At 42.5% G+C, this 18,117-nt stretch overlaps 1 protein-coding gene across 6 annotated transcripts in view; it reads right to left on the bottom strand.

Annotated features, from left to right (window-relative positions):
• Positions 1-18,117, bottom strand: part of MAP4K4 (mitogen-activated protein kinase kinase kinase kinase 4) — a 166,229-nt gene that overhangs the window by 29,032 nt on the left and 119,080 nt on the right. For 5 of the 6 annotated variants that reach the window (XM_032226564.1, XM_032226567.1, XM_032226565.1 and 2 more), the window contains exons 13-16: positions 5,817-5,978; positions 3,367-3,453; positions 2,496-2,726; positions 676-837 (exon numbers count right to left, since the gene is read on the bottom strand). In XM_032226564.1, the coding sequence (XP_032082455.1) occupies positions 676-837; positions 2,496-2,726; positions 3,367-3,453; positions 5,817-5,978 (642 nt within the window). The remainder of the gene's footprint in view (positions 1-675; positions 838-2,495; positions 2,727-3,366; positions 3,454-5,816; positions 5,979-18,117) is intronic. The other variant, XM_032226566.1, reaches the window with a different exon arrangement.

Genomic DNA, 18,117 nt, shown 5'->3' with positions numbered 1-18,117 from the left:
AAGATTTTTATTTTGCCAGAGCAAGTTTGTTTTTAAATGGAGAATATAACCAAAATTAAATGTTGTTTCATTTCATTTTCATTTAATTAAATTGGAATGAAATAACTCACTTAATGATTAAGTCAGGTACTTAACAGTAGCCACCAGTACATTAAATATTGTGTTTTGGTAGCAACCTCTGGAGGACTCTGGATACTGCATACAAGGCTTTCAGAAACTGAACATATCCCTGAGGCAGAAATTGTGTCCCTTTACCCTAGTTAATTCAACTATTATCTCAAGAATACTGTAGGAAAATGCACTAGATAGAAGTTTCTATTTTAACCACTGCTAATTCATGCCATGAAAAATCTATTTTATCAACTAGAAAAGGAGGTAGAATTTTTCTTTCAAAATGTCAAATTCAGAAGGAATGAAATAACTTTTTAAAAAATGCCAAGGAAAGATATGAAAAAATATGCTTTTTACTGAGAGTACATATGTTAATGGAGTGTTAGTTAGCCTATTGGGGAGAAGAACAAGATAGTCCCCCACAAAGAAATATGGAAAAGTATTTTCTATTAGGGTGCCATACTTATATCAGTGTAATATAATCTGTTGGTTTCTATATATGTTACTTCCCAACTCTTCCTTGTTCTCCCCATTCCATCATCGTACATTTCACAAGGATTTTACCTGCGATTCCATTGGTTTTTGCAATGATGGCTGAACTGGCTCGGAATTTCCATTTGAAAAGGACTCTGATCTTGAAGGCACTGGTGGATCTAACACTTTGCTTCCCTGTTTAGACTGGGCTTCCGGGGAGCTCTGGTTATTCTTTCTATATCTGTCATCAACCTGGCAAGAAAAAAGTCATATGTGGACTCAACTGATATAAGGAAAAGATGATTCTTAGAAATTGAAATAAAATTCCTTGATAGAAACTACAAGTATCATTTTCTGGTCAACTCAACAGATGCACTCACTACAAATAACACTGGTAATCTAGAATCCCAAGCCTATTATGTAGCTCCCAGCCCAGTATGATGATATGCACATCTCTACTATTGACCATTGCTCTTTATAATTGGGATGGATTATACTTTAAAAACAATTAAATGAATACATTGTCTTCCTTATAATGGTCAGTCTTTAGCATCAGTTCAATATGCTAGGATTAATGCTAATCTGCAGATAACACATGACTCTTTGGTGAAATATATGTTTTAGTGAAAATTATCCCAACAGTACTTGGCTACCCTTATTTGGAATTGGAAATTAAACAAGGTTGAAGCTTGTTAGAATTTGGGCCCTGGACTCTTGTGGTGCTTCCTGAAAGCGTTAAATACAATTTCCAAATTCCTCCAGAACTTGTTGCAAGAATGTGATCTTTAATGTAGTAATAAAGTTGCACCGAAAACATGGTTTTACATCCATGAAACTATTTGATAAATTGTCACATTCTCATCAGTTGTATTATGGATTAATACAATAGAAAATCTTTATTGAAATTATTGGTATAGTATTGATTATGCTATAATACAATAATCACTAATGAATGGTGTATAGAAGACTTCTACTGTGTTATTTCTTGCCATAAAATATATACAATCACATAAATTAGGTGTCTTCCTTTCCATCTTACTAGGTTTTATTTAATCCAAATCCTACCAGTCACAACAGATCTCTAACTGCTAAAAGTTAATCAAATTGATTTGTACATTCACTAGAGGTTCTTCAGAAGTGACTGAAACATAGCAATTGGTAATCAATTAAGAAATTTCATGTGACTTTAGTGTAATATTATAGCTATCTTGCTTATTGTTTTGAGAAGTGAAGAGATTTTATGGGCTAAATTGCTGGTCTCTGATGTGTTTTTCCTGGATAAACCTCAAATATAGAAATTGGTTACATGCTATCTGCTGATGCTCTATGAAAGGAAAGACACCATAAAGGGTAAAAGTACAGTATTTTTCGGAGTATTAGATGCACCGGAGTATAAGACACACCAAGATTTTAAAGAGGCAATTTTTTTAAAAAAGTTTTTTCACTCTGCAGATCTCCCAAAAACAGTCTGTTTTTTGTCAAAAAACATAGCATGCATAGCCTTTAGGAGGCTTATAGAGTGCTCCTGGGGGCCGGGGGGGGGGAATAAGCAAAAAAACAGCCTGTTTTTCGCTCAATTTTGCTCTCCCCAGCCCTCAGGAGCGCTCTGGAAGTCTCCTAAAGGCTATGCATGGCCATTTTTGCAAAGGGGATGGGGTTTTGGAAGGCCAAAAATGCTGTATTCAGTGTATAAGACGCACTCAGATTTGCACCCTCTTTTGGGGGGGAAGGGTGCGTCATATACTCCAAAAAATACAGTATATTTAAAAATGGTCCTTTTCCTCCAAGATGGATAATGGGACACACTCATCTTCCTCTCTCAATTTTCTTATGAGAAGGTGATCTTTATATACATTCTGATAGATATTTTAAAAGCAACATTAGTTCTAATAACTTGAGATAGAATTTACCTCCCGTGGCCTTTCAGTAGGCTCATAATGGGATTTAGGCTCTGGGGTATGATAGTTTTGTTTATTCCTTTCTTGCTGCTGGAGCTGCTGTTGCTGTTGTTGTTGCTGCTGCTGCTGCTGATGCCTCCTGTGATCATGCTGAAGTGACAAAAGATATGCCTGTTCCTGTTGCAATTGACGTTGAAGTCTCTCTGCTTGTCGGTGTTCCTCCATCTCTCGCCATCTGTATTCCTTTGAGAGAACAGGTCAAAATATGAACCCCATGCTAGCAGCCACTTGCTTATCTTCTGGTGGCTATACATATTGCTGCAGGTTCCAGGGTGAGTAAATACACCAAGCTTCAAAATTACATTCAAACAGAGCACAGGTTTTCCCTTAATTTATAAAACATTTTACACTGCACTTAGCAAGATTCAGTACTTACAGGCATAGCATTAGTTAACCTATTGTGATCGGCACAGTCATAAATCTATTTTGCCATGGAAGGGTAGAGTGGTTTTGTTGTGGGGGGGGGGTGAATGGGGGGGGGGGGCAAAAGGAACATAGTACCCTGACTTTTATATCCAATATTTAATAAAATAACATGGTCTGCACTCTTGTTCTTTTGAGAAGGGCTGTTCAGAAAGTCAATTACCAAACCGTAACGTCTTTAACTTAGGGGAGAGGAAAAAAATCTTCACTTGTCAGATCATCATACAGCATGGTCCATGTAGGTCTGGCAGCCCCATCCACACTGTAGGATGATTCGCTCTTGCGCCAAGCTCTCCTGTGCATAAAGTTCAGCTGTGTCCGTTTAAAGACAACCTGGGACACCGGTCAGAGAAAGCAATCCCAAACAGTAGCTACTAACAAAACAGATACAGTGCTTTACCAGTAACATGGCCTGCTCCTGGAGCAGCTGCTGCTGAAGAATTTCCAGGTGCCGCTGCTCCTCTTCTAGCTGTCGCCTGATATACTCCTGTCACATAGAAATTACCCAGCAATAAAATTGTTCACAACAGGAATGTAACCAAAGCACCTGAGTGCAACACCACACAAAAGAAAAAGAAAAAATGCCAACTATCCCAATTCACCTTAAGGTGACAATTCAATAATAAATTTAATAATGGGACTCCCTAAAGAACAGTGAAATAAAACCCTATCAGCTAAACTAAGGACTGGAAAAAAAATCCATTACAGACCCTCCCTCCAAAAAAAATGACCTGAATAGAGGAAAAGAAATTGTGGCCTAGGAAAAAATTAAACTTTTCCTGTAGAATTTTGACTTCAAAACAAGCAAATGAATTTTTAAAAACAGGTTGGTAGTTAATACTAGCAAGTCTTATCAACACAGCCAACACAAAATCACATGCGTTTTTAATAACAGAATTAGTTTTGCACCTTATGATGAACCATGAGCAACAACTAGAGCCAGGCTTAGTTAAGGCATCCCTTTTGCAAGCTTTCTACCAAAAAGACCTGTCAATTGGAACCTTAACCTCGACTATAAACTGATCCTAGCCTCATCCTCAATGCAGACAATGCCAATCTGAAGTAGGTGGTGGTTATGACAGAACATAAAAAAAAACATCCACTAGAGAAAGATATAACTCCAAATGCATTTTCAGTGATACTCCAGAAGTCTGGATTCCTAAGCCAAGTCAAAATATGCAGCAACATATCCAAAGCTAAGAATATCCTGTCGTGCAAATTAATGAAGGAAAGTAAACACATGCGCTCAAACACACATGAAAAGACAGCAAACACAAAAGGAATTAATGACACAATGCAATGGCAAAATGAGACTGCTTGAAATCTTACGAGACAAAAAAAAAAGGTGCATACTAGCTTGTTATACAATCCTCGCATACCCAGAATTAAGTGGAGTTAACATTTTGTAGCAATATGTTTTTTTTAAAAAAACCAAAATCTATCAATGCCAGCAATACAGGTAGTCCTTGACACTTCACCACAATTGGGTCAGCACCTCCATTGCTAAGTGATGTAGTTGATAAGTGAGTTGCACCTGATTTTACGACTTTTACTATGATCATTAAGCAAATACTGTAATCATTAGGTACATCCATCTTCTCTCACTGATTTTTCTCACAGCCCTGGGAAAGTCATAAATAGCAATCATTGGTATTTACGACTCTTGGTTGCTGCAATAATTTAAAATACTGTGCATGCTGACTGACAAGCACCAAATTCTAATCACATGATCACAACGATGCTGCCAGGGTTATTGAATGTGAGGCCCAGTCATAGGTCATTTTTTTCCCCAGTTGCATCATAACTTTGAACAGTTGTTAAATAAATAATTGTAAATCATGGACTACCTGTACATTTTGGAAAGTGTGTGTTAACTATACATCTCTAGCTGCATGCAAACAATGGCAGATGGTTGATGCACTTCTTCAGCTACCTGAAAATATGATTTCCTAAGACCCAATTAAGTTACTCAGGGAGAACATTTTTTAATTTGTTTTGCACAAATGTCTGTTACTGCATATGTATTTCCCAAAATTAAGTTGGGAAAATCTTTTCTCCAGTCTAGCCCTCTCCAAATGTATTTTCACACAGAAGTTCTGGGAATTGCAGTTCCAAACTTTCTGGAAGATGCCAAGTTCAGGGAAGCTAAACTATACTGTTAAGTACGGTATCGCATACAATTCTAAAACAACATTTCTATTATTATGTATTCTGAAAAATCCCATTATATATTACATGTTGTTTGACATCAAAGCCCAAATAAACTTTATAGCAGAATACAATAAATTTTAAATAACACCATGATGTTCTTAGTGCTTAGTATATTTCCTGAAAATTATTTTTCCAATATGAATATCTCCACTTTCTGACTTATATACAAATTATATTTCAAACAGGCAAGATTCATCTTTGAGACTGAGAAACTAATACAGTTTTTGTCAAAGATCCAATACTGATAAAACTTTGAGAAATGAATGCATTTAAATCATTTAAATTGAATGCATTTAAAGTCATTTGCTTCAGTATAAGCAGATAAAGTAACTCTATTACTATATTTACATGTTGTGACTTTGTGGAAGAAACTTACTGCCCAGAATTAGGAAGACAATCATCAAACATTAGTTCAGATTTTTCCATATTCCTTAACCAGGTGCCCGAAACTAGTCTGCTCTTAATAGTCTACTATACTGTTACATTCCCTAGTCATAAAGGGAATGACTATACTAAAACACTAACCAGACTGATGGAAGATATTCTTTAAGACTGTAACCAATAGTTTCCTTAGTGTTTCCTATAGTAAAGAGAAGGAAAGAAACCATACATAATTGATTCATGCTGTTTCAGGTTTACCTGCTCTCTTTCCACTCTTCTCTTCTCTTCCTCCGCTCTTCTCCTTTCTTCTTCTTCCTTCCGCCTTTTTTCTAGCTCCTCCAATCGTTTTTTTTCTTCCTGTTCTCTCCTCCTCTGTTCCCGTTCTTGCTGTCTTCTAACTTCACGCTCTCTTCTTTGTTGCTGCATTTCAAGTAACAATGGATATAAGTAATTTCTTTCTTTTACTAACTGATCAAATCAGAATACAGAGCCTATGGATTTTATTGCCATAAGTCACCATCCTGCATAATCAGTAGACTGGCAATCCAGCATCATTTAGAAGAGTGGCAATGGAATTTCATTTTTTATTATATCAGGATTATCTGAATAATTTTTCCACTTCTACAATTACAATTACTAATATTTTAAAATGATTAGCTACCATGTGAGAAAATGTGAATACTGTGAAATCACCATATATAGGGAAGATACTAAAACTGCTTCCATACAGACAGTGCAGTGCTGTCATCAGAAACTTATTTCTAGCGGCTTCATGAAGCAGCTCATGAAAAATTTCTCCTAGGCATTTGGACTAAGATGTCAGCAACTTCCATTAGTTAATTGATGACGATATAATGTTTGTTTTTTCAACCTTGGATATTTGGAGTGCTGTTAATAATTTTATTCTATTTGGTTTTTAATTTTTGTACACCATCCAGAACCATCTAAGGCCATTATTTTAAAAGATAAAAGTAGTTCATTTTACTCTGAAAACTGCAGGGCTAAAAGGGATGATATCAAAACCATGAATATTTACTGACAAACCCTACTTCAGAATCAGGAAGATCTGCAAGAATATAGACTGAAACACAGAATAATCAGTTCCTTAAGGAAATGCTTTGTGTTCAGGTGAATTAGTCTGTGCTTCATGGATTAACTGGCAGGTGATCTATAGAGAGATTACTGGAAAACAGACACGGAGAGATGAAAGCCTTCTACTAAAAAGAAACTGATATAACTAAACAGAGTCAGCAGCTATTCCTGAAAGAAACTGCCATTCTTTTATCCTAGTAGAAAACTTCCTGAGGCAGCCAAAATCTTTATTCATAGAATCATGGAATAGAAAGATTTGAACAGACCTTGTTCAAACCTCTTAGCTCATGAATCCACAATTATAGCATCCCTGGTAGATGGTGAGCTGGTCTAAGTAATTCTAGTGAAGCAGACTCCATATTTCACAGGGTAATTTGTTCTCCTGGTGAATAGTTCAAGAACAAAGAATTTTTTTCTCCCCCGATTCCAACTAAAATCTACTTTTTTAAAAAGTTGAAATCCCAATTTGTCTCCTGTTTTCTGGCACAATACTGGACAATTCTTCCACTTTTCTGCATGATCCTTCTTCAAATCTTTTCACAATAATCATGTTTTCCTTCAGTCTTCCCTATCTAGTGATTCCTCATAAATTGTTCTCTTAAGCCCCCTGGACTAGAAGACTTCCAAGGTCCCTTACAGCTCTGTTATTCTGTTATATTCTATTTTGTTCTGTTCTCTTCTGTTCCTGTTCCATTCTGTTCCATTCTATTCTAGAATTTTGCAATCTTTTATCATCTTGATTTTTCTCCAATGAACATGTTCCAGTTTGACAATTCTCATTCTAAAAAGACCGTTGGCTTACCTGAACGGTCGTTCTCGGGGCACTGCGAAGAGAGCCCAAATGCTGGGTTAACACAGCCTATCTGCCCTTGGACTGAGTGATGTTTTTCTTGACCACGCCTCCCTTTGCCTGCACATGCTCAATTCGAAAACGAAGGAACCGTCCTGTAATCAATTACAGTCAATACAGCCACATTGTTCAATACTAACACCCGGGTGGGTTTGGGCTCTCTTCGCAGTGCCCCGAGAACGACCGTTCAGGTAAGCCAACGGTCTTTCTCCAGTGCACTGCTCAGAGAGCCCAAATGCTGGGACATGCCCAAGCTATTGAGTCCCAGGGTGGGGAAGCGCCGAAGCCTCTGGCATTTCAGCCACTCTTTGTAATACTCTTCTGCCAAAGGAGGCTTCGGCTGAGGCAAAGGTGTCAATCTTATAGTTTCTAATAAAGGCCGTGGGGGAAGCCCAGGTGGCCGCTCTACAAATGTCTAGGATAGAGGCCTGGGTTGCCCAGGCTGCAGACGTTGCAGCACTCCTGGTGGAGTGAGCGGTGATTCATCTCGGAGCCGTCTTGCCCTGGTGCTCATATGCCAGTTTGATGCAAGCACGTAGCCAACGTCCCACAGTGTGAGAGGAGACCTTGCGGCCCAGGGACGCAGGGAGGAAGGAGACAAAGAAAGCCTCTGACCGGCGGTAGTCCTTTGTTCTCTTTACATACGTGCGCACGGCCCGTCTCACATCCAGCTTGTGCCACTCACGCTCCTTAGGGTGAGAAGGATGGGGACAGAAGTTGGGCAAAATAAGTTCTTGAGTCCTGTGAAACAGAGAGTTAATTTTCGGAGCAAATGACGGATCACGTCTCAATATTACTCTGTCCGGGTGAACTACGCACAAATCCTCCCTGACAGAGAGCGCAGCAAGCTCGGCTACCCTGCGAGCGGATGTAATGGCCACCAGGAAAGCGGTTTTGATGGTGAGGTAGCGCAGACTGGTCTTTTTTAAAGGCTCAAATGGGGCTTTGGTCAGGGCCTTAAGCACAAATGGAAGATCCCATGACGGATACCGGTGAACAGTTGGAGGGCTGATGTTCGCTGCTCCCTTGAGAAAGCTCTTGATCTGGGGGAGCTGACTCAGCGAGCGAGAGGAGCCCTTTGCCAGGATGGTAGACAACGCTGCAACCTGGCGTCTGAGGGTGCTGACTGCAAGGCCCTTATCCAGACCCTCTTGCAAAAGGTCTAGGGTCTGGGGGATCGAGGCTGAGGAGGCCTCTATGTTCCTAGTCTTGCACCACCGTGAGAAGGCGGCCCAGGTGGCATCGTAGATTCTAGTCGTAGAGGGCTTCCTGGACGCTTGGATTGTTCGAATGACCTGGTCAGAGAATTTTTGCTTTCTCAGGAGCTCCCCTTCAAGTGCCAAACGGCTAGCTGCAGCCACTGGGGCTCCGGATGGATGATGGCCCCCTGGCTGAGGGCAATCTTGTCCCGGGGGATTCTCCAAGGTCTTTGAACTGAGAGGCTGACCAGGTCTGCGTACCAGGGCCTTCTGGGCCAGAAGGGAGCCACCAGAATGAGGTCTGCCTTTTCGGTCAGGAGCTTGTTCACCACTTGAGGGATGAGCGGAAGTGGAGGGAAGGCATACAGAAGTCCCTGAGGCCACGCTGACCTCAGAGCATTTGTTCCCTCCGCCTGGGGCGAGTGGTAGCGACTGAAGAAGCGTGGGAGCTGTGTGTTGTTGTGTGTGGCAAACAGGTCTACCTGTGGCTTGCCGAACCTCCTCACGATCTGCTGGAACAGGTCCGGGTGCAGGCGCCACTCCGAGTGGTCGATGCGTTGGTGGCTCAGCCAGTCTGCTTCCCGGTTGCTTACGCCGGAGATGTGATCTGCACTGAGAGAAGCCAGATGACGTTCCGCCCACCTGCCCAGCGCTTCTGCCTCGAGCATGAGGGCCTTTGATCGAGTGCCCCCTTGCCGGTTTATGTGCGCTTTTGTCGCCACATTGTCTGTCATCAACAGTACATGAGCCCCTCTTACTAGAGATGCGAACTTTCTCAGCGCTAGGCGAGCTGCCCTCAGTTCCAGCCAATTGATGCTGTGGGCGGCCTCCCTCTGAGTCCATCGGCCTTGGGCTAGGTGGCCCTGACAGTGGGCGCCCCACCCCGGGAGGCTGGCATCCGTGGTGACAACTAGTCTCTCCGGCTCCTTGAACAGGCAGCCCTTCCTGACTGCCTTGGACCTCCACCATGCCAGAGACCGGATCACCTTTCGTGGGAGCCGAACCCGCCTGAGTGAGTTGCTGTTCCTGGCCCTCTGCACTGGCAGCAGAAACCACTGCAGCTCCCTGGCGTGAAGGCGAGCCCAGGGAACCACCCCCAGGCACGAGATCATTATCCCTAGGAGCTGGGACAGCTGAATGATGGGTACCGACCTGGCAAGGCTGCAGTGCTTCACTCTGCGTCTCAGGTTCGACAGCCGGTCTGGCGAAAGAAATACCTGGCAGGAGGTGGAGTTGATGACCGCACCCAGGTGCTGTATACAGGTGGATGGTCGGAACTGGCTCTTCTCCATGTTGACAGAGAAGCCATGGTACTGCAGGGTCTGCACAGTTAGAGAAACATCGCGGTGTGCCTGCTTGGTGGTGAGAGAGTGAATGATTATGTCGTCTAAATAACATTCCAGATGAACCGGATGGTTGCGGAGATGAGCCGCTAGCACTGCCAGAATTTTGGTGAATGTTCTGGGCGCAGATGATAGCCCGAAGGGAAGAGCCCTGTACTGGAAATGCTTCCCTTCCGCGTAGAACCTCAGGAACCGCCTGTGGGCCACATGGATGGGGACATGCAGGTAGGCCTCTTTGAGATCTATTGATGTCAATAGGTCCCCCTCCCTCACACAGCCCAGGATGGAGTGGAGTGACTGCATCTTGAACCTCTTGTAAGCCAGATGCTGATTTAGGCTCTTGAGGTCCAAGATGGCCCTCCACCCCCCTGAACCTTTGGGCACTAGGAAGAGGATCGAATAGAAGCCCCTCCCCTGCTGATCCCTGGGGACTGGCTCTATCGCCTCTATCTCTAGGAGATGGCAGATTTCTGCCCTCATGCGTTCCCTCTTTTCTGGGTTCCTGGGGGTAGGGCAGTGGATAAACTTTCTTTGGGGAAAGGATAGGAAGTCCAGGAGAAGGCCCTTGCGAATGGTGTTGACGACCCACTTGTCCGATGTTATCTCCTCCCACCTGTCGGCATACAGCCGTAGCCGACCCCCGATGGGGGGATCCCTGTGACCGTCACTTTCCCTTACGAAAGGGCCGGGATCCACCACTGTTGTTTCCTCCTCCTCGGAATGGTCTCCGAAAGGAAGACTGGGATTGGTTGGCACGAGCCCCGAAGGATCTGTCTTGGTGCCTATCCCCCCCTGCCTGAAAGGGCCTCTGATAGGAGGAAGGGTGAGAAGATTGCCCTGTTTCCTGGCTCCTGTAGGGTCTCTTACGAAAGGACCCCGCCCCTTTCCGGTCACCCCTTTTAAAGGTTGCCGGAAGGATCTTGTGTTTGTCCTTGGTTTCGGTGACAAACTTGTCCAGGGCCTCTCCAAACAGAAAGCCCCCTTTAAATGGGGCCGATGCCAGCTTCCATTTAGCCTTCATTTCGGCCTGCCAGTGCCTGAGCCATAGGAGGCGGCGGGAGGTGATATTGGAAGCTAGAGCTCTGGAAGAGAATTTTGCTGCTGTCAAGGTGGCATCCGCCGAATACTCGACAGCGGTAATAATCTTGGTTAGCTCATGGCGCCACCTAGATTTCCTGGGCGGGGGTCTGGACCTGAGTTGGCGCAGCCAGAATAGGGTGGCCCTCATAAAAAAGGAGGCAGAGGTGGATGCCTTGATGGCCCAGGCAGACGCCATGTGTGTTTTCTGACATGCCTTTTCCGACCTCTTATCTTCTGCCTTAAGTCCCTCTAGGAGCTCAGCTGGCAGGTTGGAATTGGAAGTCAGAGACACGACTGGGGCATCTACTTCTGGGAATTTGAGGATTTCCTCCATTTTATCTTCTACTGTATATAGAGTTCTATCCCCCCCACTGGGGTTGGTCAGGGTGCCCGGCTGTAGCCACTGGCGCTGTACCGCGTCCATAAATAGGTCTGGCACAGGAATAACCTCGGGAGTTTCTACTGTCTCTTTGAACAACCCATGCTTAAGATCCTTGGAAGTGGAAGCCTGAGAGGCCTCAGGTCTGGAAGTGGGGCCTAACTCTGTGGCCGTCATGGCTTTGTGCAAGATAGACTTGAATAATGACGGTTGAAACAGGCCAGAGAATTTTGGCTTGTCAGGGGTGGGGTTTTCGTCTTCGGAAAGGGCGAAAATCTCCCCTTCTTCCTGCTCAGAACTTGATAACCCAGAGTGAGAGGGGCTTGAAGATGGAGAGGATACAGGCTCCTTAGAGGTGGAGGCCCTAGGTTTGCGTTTCTCCTTTGGGGCCTTGCCCTTGCGAGAGCCCTTGCGCTTAATGCCTTCAGCTATCCCTTGGGAGATGGCTAAGGCAATTACCTCCCTCATTTCATCCGAAAGAGCAGGACTTTTTCCCCTTTTTTTCTTTTGCTTACTGGGCCTGCGACGGCTAGGCCTGCCTGAGCTGGATCCACCCTTCCCAAAGGGGGAATTCTGGACAGAATCTCGTTCCTCTCTGATGGAGGAGCTAGGGGAGTCGGGGTACCCCCAAGATGCTTCAGGAGATGGATCCCTGGATGCATAGTTATCCCCAGACAAGAATTCACTGTCCCCGGGGGATTGGGCACGATCAGGGGAAGCTGACTCCCTGCTGCGATGGTCTGGGCTAGGTTCTGGCTGAAGGGGCCTTGAAACCTCCCTAGGATCCACTGTGGCTCTTGGAGAAGACCTTTCAAGTGAGCCTTTGTGCCCTTTGCCTTTATTTACAGAGGGATCCAGCTTGCAGCGCTTGCTGGAGGGCCCCACCTGATCCCCTAAGGCCTCCCTGCATTCCTCAGCCATTTCAGGTCCCCACGAGGCCTGGAAGATAGCTGGAGTTGGGATGGGCACGCGCTGGCCTTTGCAGTCCAAAAGCGCTGGCAGAATCTCCAGGAGGGAAGGGCCGCCTTGGGGTCGGATTTCCTTCCTCCCACCGCCCTCGGTTCCCCGAGACTTAGCTTATTTTCCGGAGGGAGAGACTAGCTGGCTTCCCAGACTAGCCCCCAGCCTCCCCGCGGCGTTCTGCAGTCGTTGAGGGCTCGCTGAGGCTCCGTTGGCTGGCTGGGCTCTTCTTGCTTGCCTTGTTCCTCGCACGCTCTGAGCTCTGCCGCTCTGCCCAGTGAGTCGGAGCGATCCAAAATGGCGGGGGGTGCGCACGCAGCCGCTTCCCGCTCTTTCCAGCCCTGAAAGGTGCGTGAAGGCTCCAGCCGTCGCTGCTGTTGCCGGGCAAAATGGAGCAGGCGAGGGAATCCTAGCAATCCGGCTCACCTGCTTTAGAGCCTTCTCAGAGCCTTGCTGGACTTTTCCTCCCCCTGGGACGCCCCTGTTCCAACAGGGAACTTGGTTTATCCCACTAATTGCTCCCTTGCTAGCCAGCCCCCGCTGTGCAAGCCTTTTCAACCCCCTGCAGTGCTTGCAATTAGCAACAGCAGGGAAAACCCGGCAGCCCTTCTCTTAAAGCGACGGAAGCCTCACTGGAGGCAAATAGACAGACCTGATGTAGAAGCGTGATTTCCTCTATCTGAGAATTTAAACGTGGTCCAAATTGGGAAACTTTTTCCAGCCTTTCTGCTCTTAGACTGGAGCTCTCCCAAAACAGCCCTAACTCGGGCGGACTGAGTTTTCGAATTGAGCATGTGCAGGCAAAGGGAGGCGTGGTCAAGAAAAACATCACTCAGTCCAAGGGCAGATAGGCTGTGTTAACCCAGCATTTGGGCTCTCTGAGCAGTGCACTGGAGAAATTCCCATTCTGCTGTGTAGTGTTATGTGTCTTCTATAGTGCTTTTGCCTGATGCCTGTTGCTATTTGCAAATTGAATCATTGTCCCCTTGAAGCACCAATACTACTAGACAGAACAGGAACAGAGTCTACTATGTTTGCCTATATAAAGACTGTAGTGGTATTGTCCATTACTGTTCATACTTGGCTGTGGTGAAACAACATAGTCTTACTTTGATACGGAAGTGTTCTGATTTGCTGTGTCAAACTAAAAGGCCACCCAAATTCAACTGAATGATGCAATTCATGTAGCTTCAGAATACTTCTGGCCAGTACAGAGGTTTCTCTCAGACTATTCATGTAGCACTAACTGATATAGTGTGGAAGACTTTTGGCATGTTGTGAGAGTTGACCAGGCTAGACACTCTTAGTGCACACTGGTGGCAATCCTACAGCATTTGCTGAAACTAAACGATGAGTATACTCCCATCTACTCATAACAACTCACCCTGCCTTACTACTGAAATAACTGATTGTTGCAGCAGATTGAAGGATCTCTTCCTTGAGATGCATATGACTGAGAAAAGAGAAAGCAATTCTGAAAAGTAAGAGCTGTTATGCTGTAGTGTTTCTAAATGTTATTATGTTGTTATTATATTATTAAACCCTTCCATTTTCAATTTCTGCATTCATTTCATGGCACCAACAATATATAATGAAGAGTCAAAAGGAAGATCCTCTGCTAAAAGATGTGGTACCTGGGATAAAACCAAGGGGTGGGACCAAGCATAAAACTGAATGGAGTCACTCTTGCAAGAAATCTGGTACTACTATTTGTTGGTTTGACAAAGCTGAACTTTCTATAAGAAAAAGAACACTAACAGTTGCTCGTCCTAAGGAAAGAAATGAGCAAAATTGCCATATTTCACCAGGAAAAATGATGGTATGTGCTATGCTGACTTGATTACTGACAACTCTAAAAGAAAATCCTCTTCCTCATATATCCTTCATCCCAGTGTTTTCTCAGCCTTTTTTTGTCAAAGACCAGCACACTCAGAACTGCCCTTATGAAGCATCTATCAACATAGCCTGACAAAGGTTATTGAAAATGAAACACTACTGTTGCCCCACACAGACAAGAGAGGTAAGACAACCCTAATCCTGGCTTTAAAACTAGCTAGTTAAAATATCAGATCTTATTTCAGTAGTTGGAACGGTTTGAAGACTGCACCTAAATCGTTAGCTGAATAATAGTTGTTAAATATAAGGCCCTGATGAGTCTGAGTAACAGACAAAAGTATAATCTAAAATAAAACAAGTCATAGCAGTTACTCTGTTGCTGCTTCTGAGATACCTAATATAGAAAGTACCAATATCAATAGATCAAGATTTACTTGCAGGCGTGAGACATGGGAAATAGTGGTAAGAGCAGATGTTGGAAAGTGGAGTTTTCTCAAATACTGAGGTACCTGTTGACACCATGAAAAATCTTAGGTAGTTGATGCAACTGTGAATAGGAGCAGTATCATAGCTACTTACCAATCAGGTGAAGATAACAATGGAAATCAACTTGGAATAATTTTAGAAAACTCCCAAAGTTGCTCTATAGGAGGAACTTATTATGGATTTATAGAATATTTTAATGCAATGATAAGCAACATTCTAAGAAAGTCCACTTTAGAAAGGAAAGACAAGGATTAGCCCCAACTTGGTGGCTTTTCTGGCATGACCAACAAATCAACATGCTGAGGAACGACGCCTGAGGGGGCATCGTATACACACATGCTAATTCTGTGGCTCTGCTGTTAAATGAACACACTAAAGTGCTAAATGAAGAGATGTTGGTCTTCATCAGGAAAATAAGGAAAAATTTTCCAGAGATTTTTGTTACCATATGCTCACTGAGTATGCCAGTACTATAATTAATTGGACCAACTTTAAACCAGAGTTATAAGGTGCTCCATATGGGACTGGAAGTTGCTGCAAAAGGAACACCTATGCAAGAGATATAATCTCCTGAGCCCATGGAGCTTTTCTATCTACAAGAATCAAATATATAACACTTAAAATGGAAAGGGAAATTACTAAAGAGCTTGAGTGAAAGAAAACTCACAAATTCTCTGAAAAAATATAATCCTTTTAATCAAAAATAGAATCCTTAAAAAAAAGTTTTAATCAAATGGATCCAAAGTTTCTACTATCAGTTTCTATTATCAGTTACTGCTTCATAAAATCCAGGCTTACATTCTGATTTACATTCCAATTTACAGTGTTTATAAAAATATAATTAACCACAATCCTATTATATGAGCTTATTGTCCAAAATATTATCTTTACCAAGATAATCCAGTACTATCCACACACACAAGTACTATCCACACACACAAATCTATTCCTTTATATACCTACCAGTAAACACACACATTTACCCAGTACAGTTGGAACAGGCCCGGTGTCGTCCACATGGACGCGTGCCTCCACAACGCTCCAGCTGCTCGGCGGAGCGTCGCACAGGTGCTATACGCACCAAGTGTACACGGAAGCGCAGAAGGCTTTAAAGGACAGGTAAGAAGCTTGGAAGGGCGGATGGGCCCTCCGGAGCATCGTACCGGAACGGTACCCGGTGCTTGGGGCAGGCTGCAGTACACCCATACCGGGGCTTACTGCCTGCAACCCACCACTGGATCTACCCCTAAAACACCACTAACATTCTTAAGAATCTCAAACTTGACAATCTTTTGTATTTCTTCAGATTTATCTAACTATTTAGGTATTTCTGTATAAATTTATTAATGGCCTTTTTCAAAAGTAACATTTCCCTTTGGGAGAAATATCCTACACTTAGTAATATGATTACTAGGAAATGATCCTTCTTTTAAAAAGAGATAGTATCAACCTTGCAAAATATGCACTTAGCAATAGTAATAGCAATAGCACTTTGACTTATATACTGCTTCATAGTGCTTTACAGCCTTTTCTAAGCAGTGTACAGAGTCAGCGTATTGGCCACAACAATCTGGTCCCTCATTTTACCAACCTTGGAAGGATGGAAGACTGAGTCAACCTTGAGCCAGTCAGGATCAAATCTTGGCACAGCCAGCCTGCAATACTGCATTCTAACTATTGCACCACCGTGGCTCTTAATTTGATGAAGGCTTCTATCCTCTAAAACTGAATTCATAATTCACATAGTAATTTTTCATCTTTTTAACAGTAATAATTGTATTTTTCCATAAAGATTTGATTGCACTTCAAATGGAAGTGTGTGTTCATTTCTACTGGCTATTTCCTAAAGAAACCCAGGATTCAAAAAAGATAATTTTGTTTTTCTTTGTACTTTTGTACTTTTTTGTGTCTTTTAAATCTATGAGGTAGGTATATATGCCTAAATCTATTCATGAATTCTATCCTGTAATGACTTTTGAATCAGGTCAAATCATTTTTTGTTCCACAATCTTATGTCTTTTTAAACAGCTGGAAGTTTCACAAACTAAAAAAATGTGTTAATGTTATTAAATTGCGCTAACCAAATATAATAAAGTAAAATTTAACATGGCACATCAATGAATGCCATACTTGGAGCATATTATAACAGTTTCATATAGGTATCTCTATTGGCTTTATTATCCTAAGGGACTCAAAATATATCAAACTGACATCTGAACAATTCTTAAAAAGTGCTAAGAACACTATTTTCTCCATCTATTTTTGGTGCAACTATTTAATAAACTGTATCAAATTAAATTAGGATAAGAAACAGGCTACAGGGGAATCCATATTTAAAGCTTTGTTATAAGATCCTGATGAAGTATTTAATGCATAAAATATATCTGCTATATTCATACAACATCATACGACATCAAATCAAAAATCTCATGCAAATACTCTTGAATCTTAAAGGTAACTAAAGATGCATTGAAAAAAAAGTATCATAATGTATTTTTCATTAACAAAATTGTTTATGATTCCATTGTACTGTGTGTTTCCAAAACATGGTTAAACAATACAAAAGGCTATTTAAGGAGTCAAACCTCAAATGCCTTGATTTTTTTCCCCAGTTTCCTATTCATGATCTTTTCTCTTCAAGGAATTTAACTCTAGAAGGTACATTATTTTTAATATTACAGATATAATTGTTGCTCAGAAAATACATTTGGGGAAAAGAGTTTGAAGATAGAAAGGGAATAATTAAACACCCATGTAGTGGCCCTGTTTGTAGAGTCCAAAGCTTACTTTGGATAATAAAGAAATAACTGTATGCTATAGTTACAACAATGGTGTGTAAGCACAAAATGTCAGCAATACAATATTCTGTTTCTCTGCTGTTTGGAATCAATTACACTTAGTTTATAGTTTTGGCAGTTAAGCATGAATCTCTTCTTCTGAATGATCTATTTTAGGTAAATAGAACATCCAGAGGTAAAGAAGTTACATGTTTCCTTAAGCAACAATTTTCTAAGAGTCACTATATCTATCATGTAAGTTTAGTATTAGTTTTCATACACTGTAAACATTTTCAATCAAGAATCTTTCTTAGTTCACTTAATACTGGGGCAAATCATAAGTTGGGCTCAATAGATTGCAACATCATTTCTCTTAATTGTTTATGTGTCTTGACTCTTAGTGTCAAGATTTTCCAACACAGTAGCATGTCAATTTTTTTTTAAAGGATACAGGTACCTGTTCTACCTAGAAGGGCTTATGGTTCTCAACCTGTGGTCTGAGGACCCCTGGAGGCAATGTCATCCCAGGGGGTCTGTGAACGCCATTATCATTTAAA

The sequence above is a fragment of the Thamnophis elegans genome, chromosome 11 (genome assembly GCF_009769535.1).
Source record: "Thamnophis elegans isolate rThaEle1 chromosome 11, rThaEle1.pri, whole genome shotgun sequence".
Lineage (NCBI taxonomy): Eukaryota > Metazoa > Chordata > Lepidosauria > Squamata > Colubridae > Thamnophis > Thamnophis elegans.
This window is presented reverse-complemented; position numbering and strand designations above follow the sequence as displayed.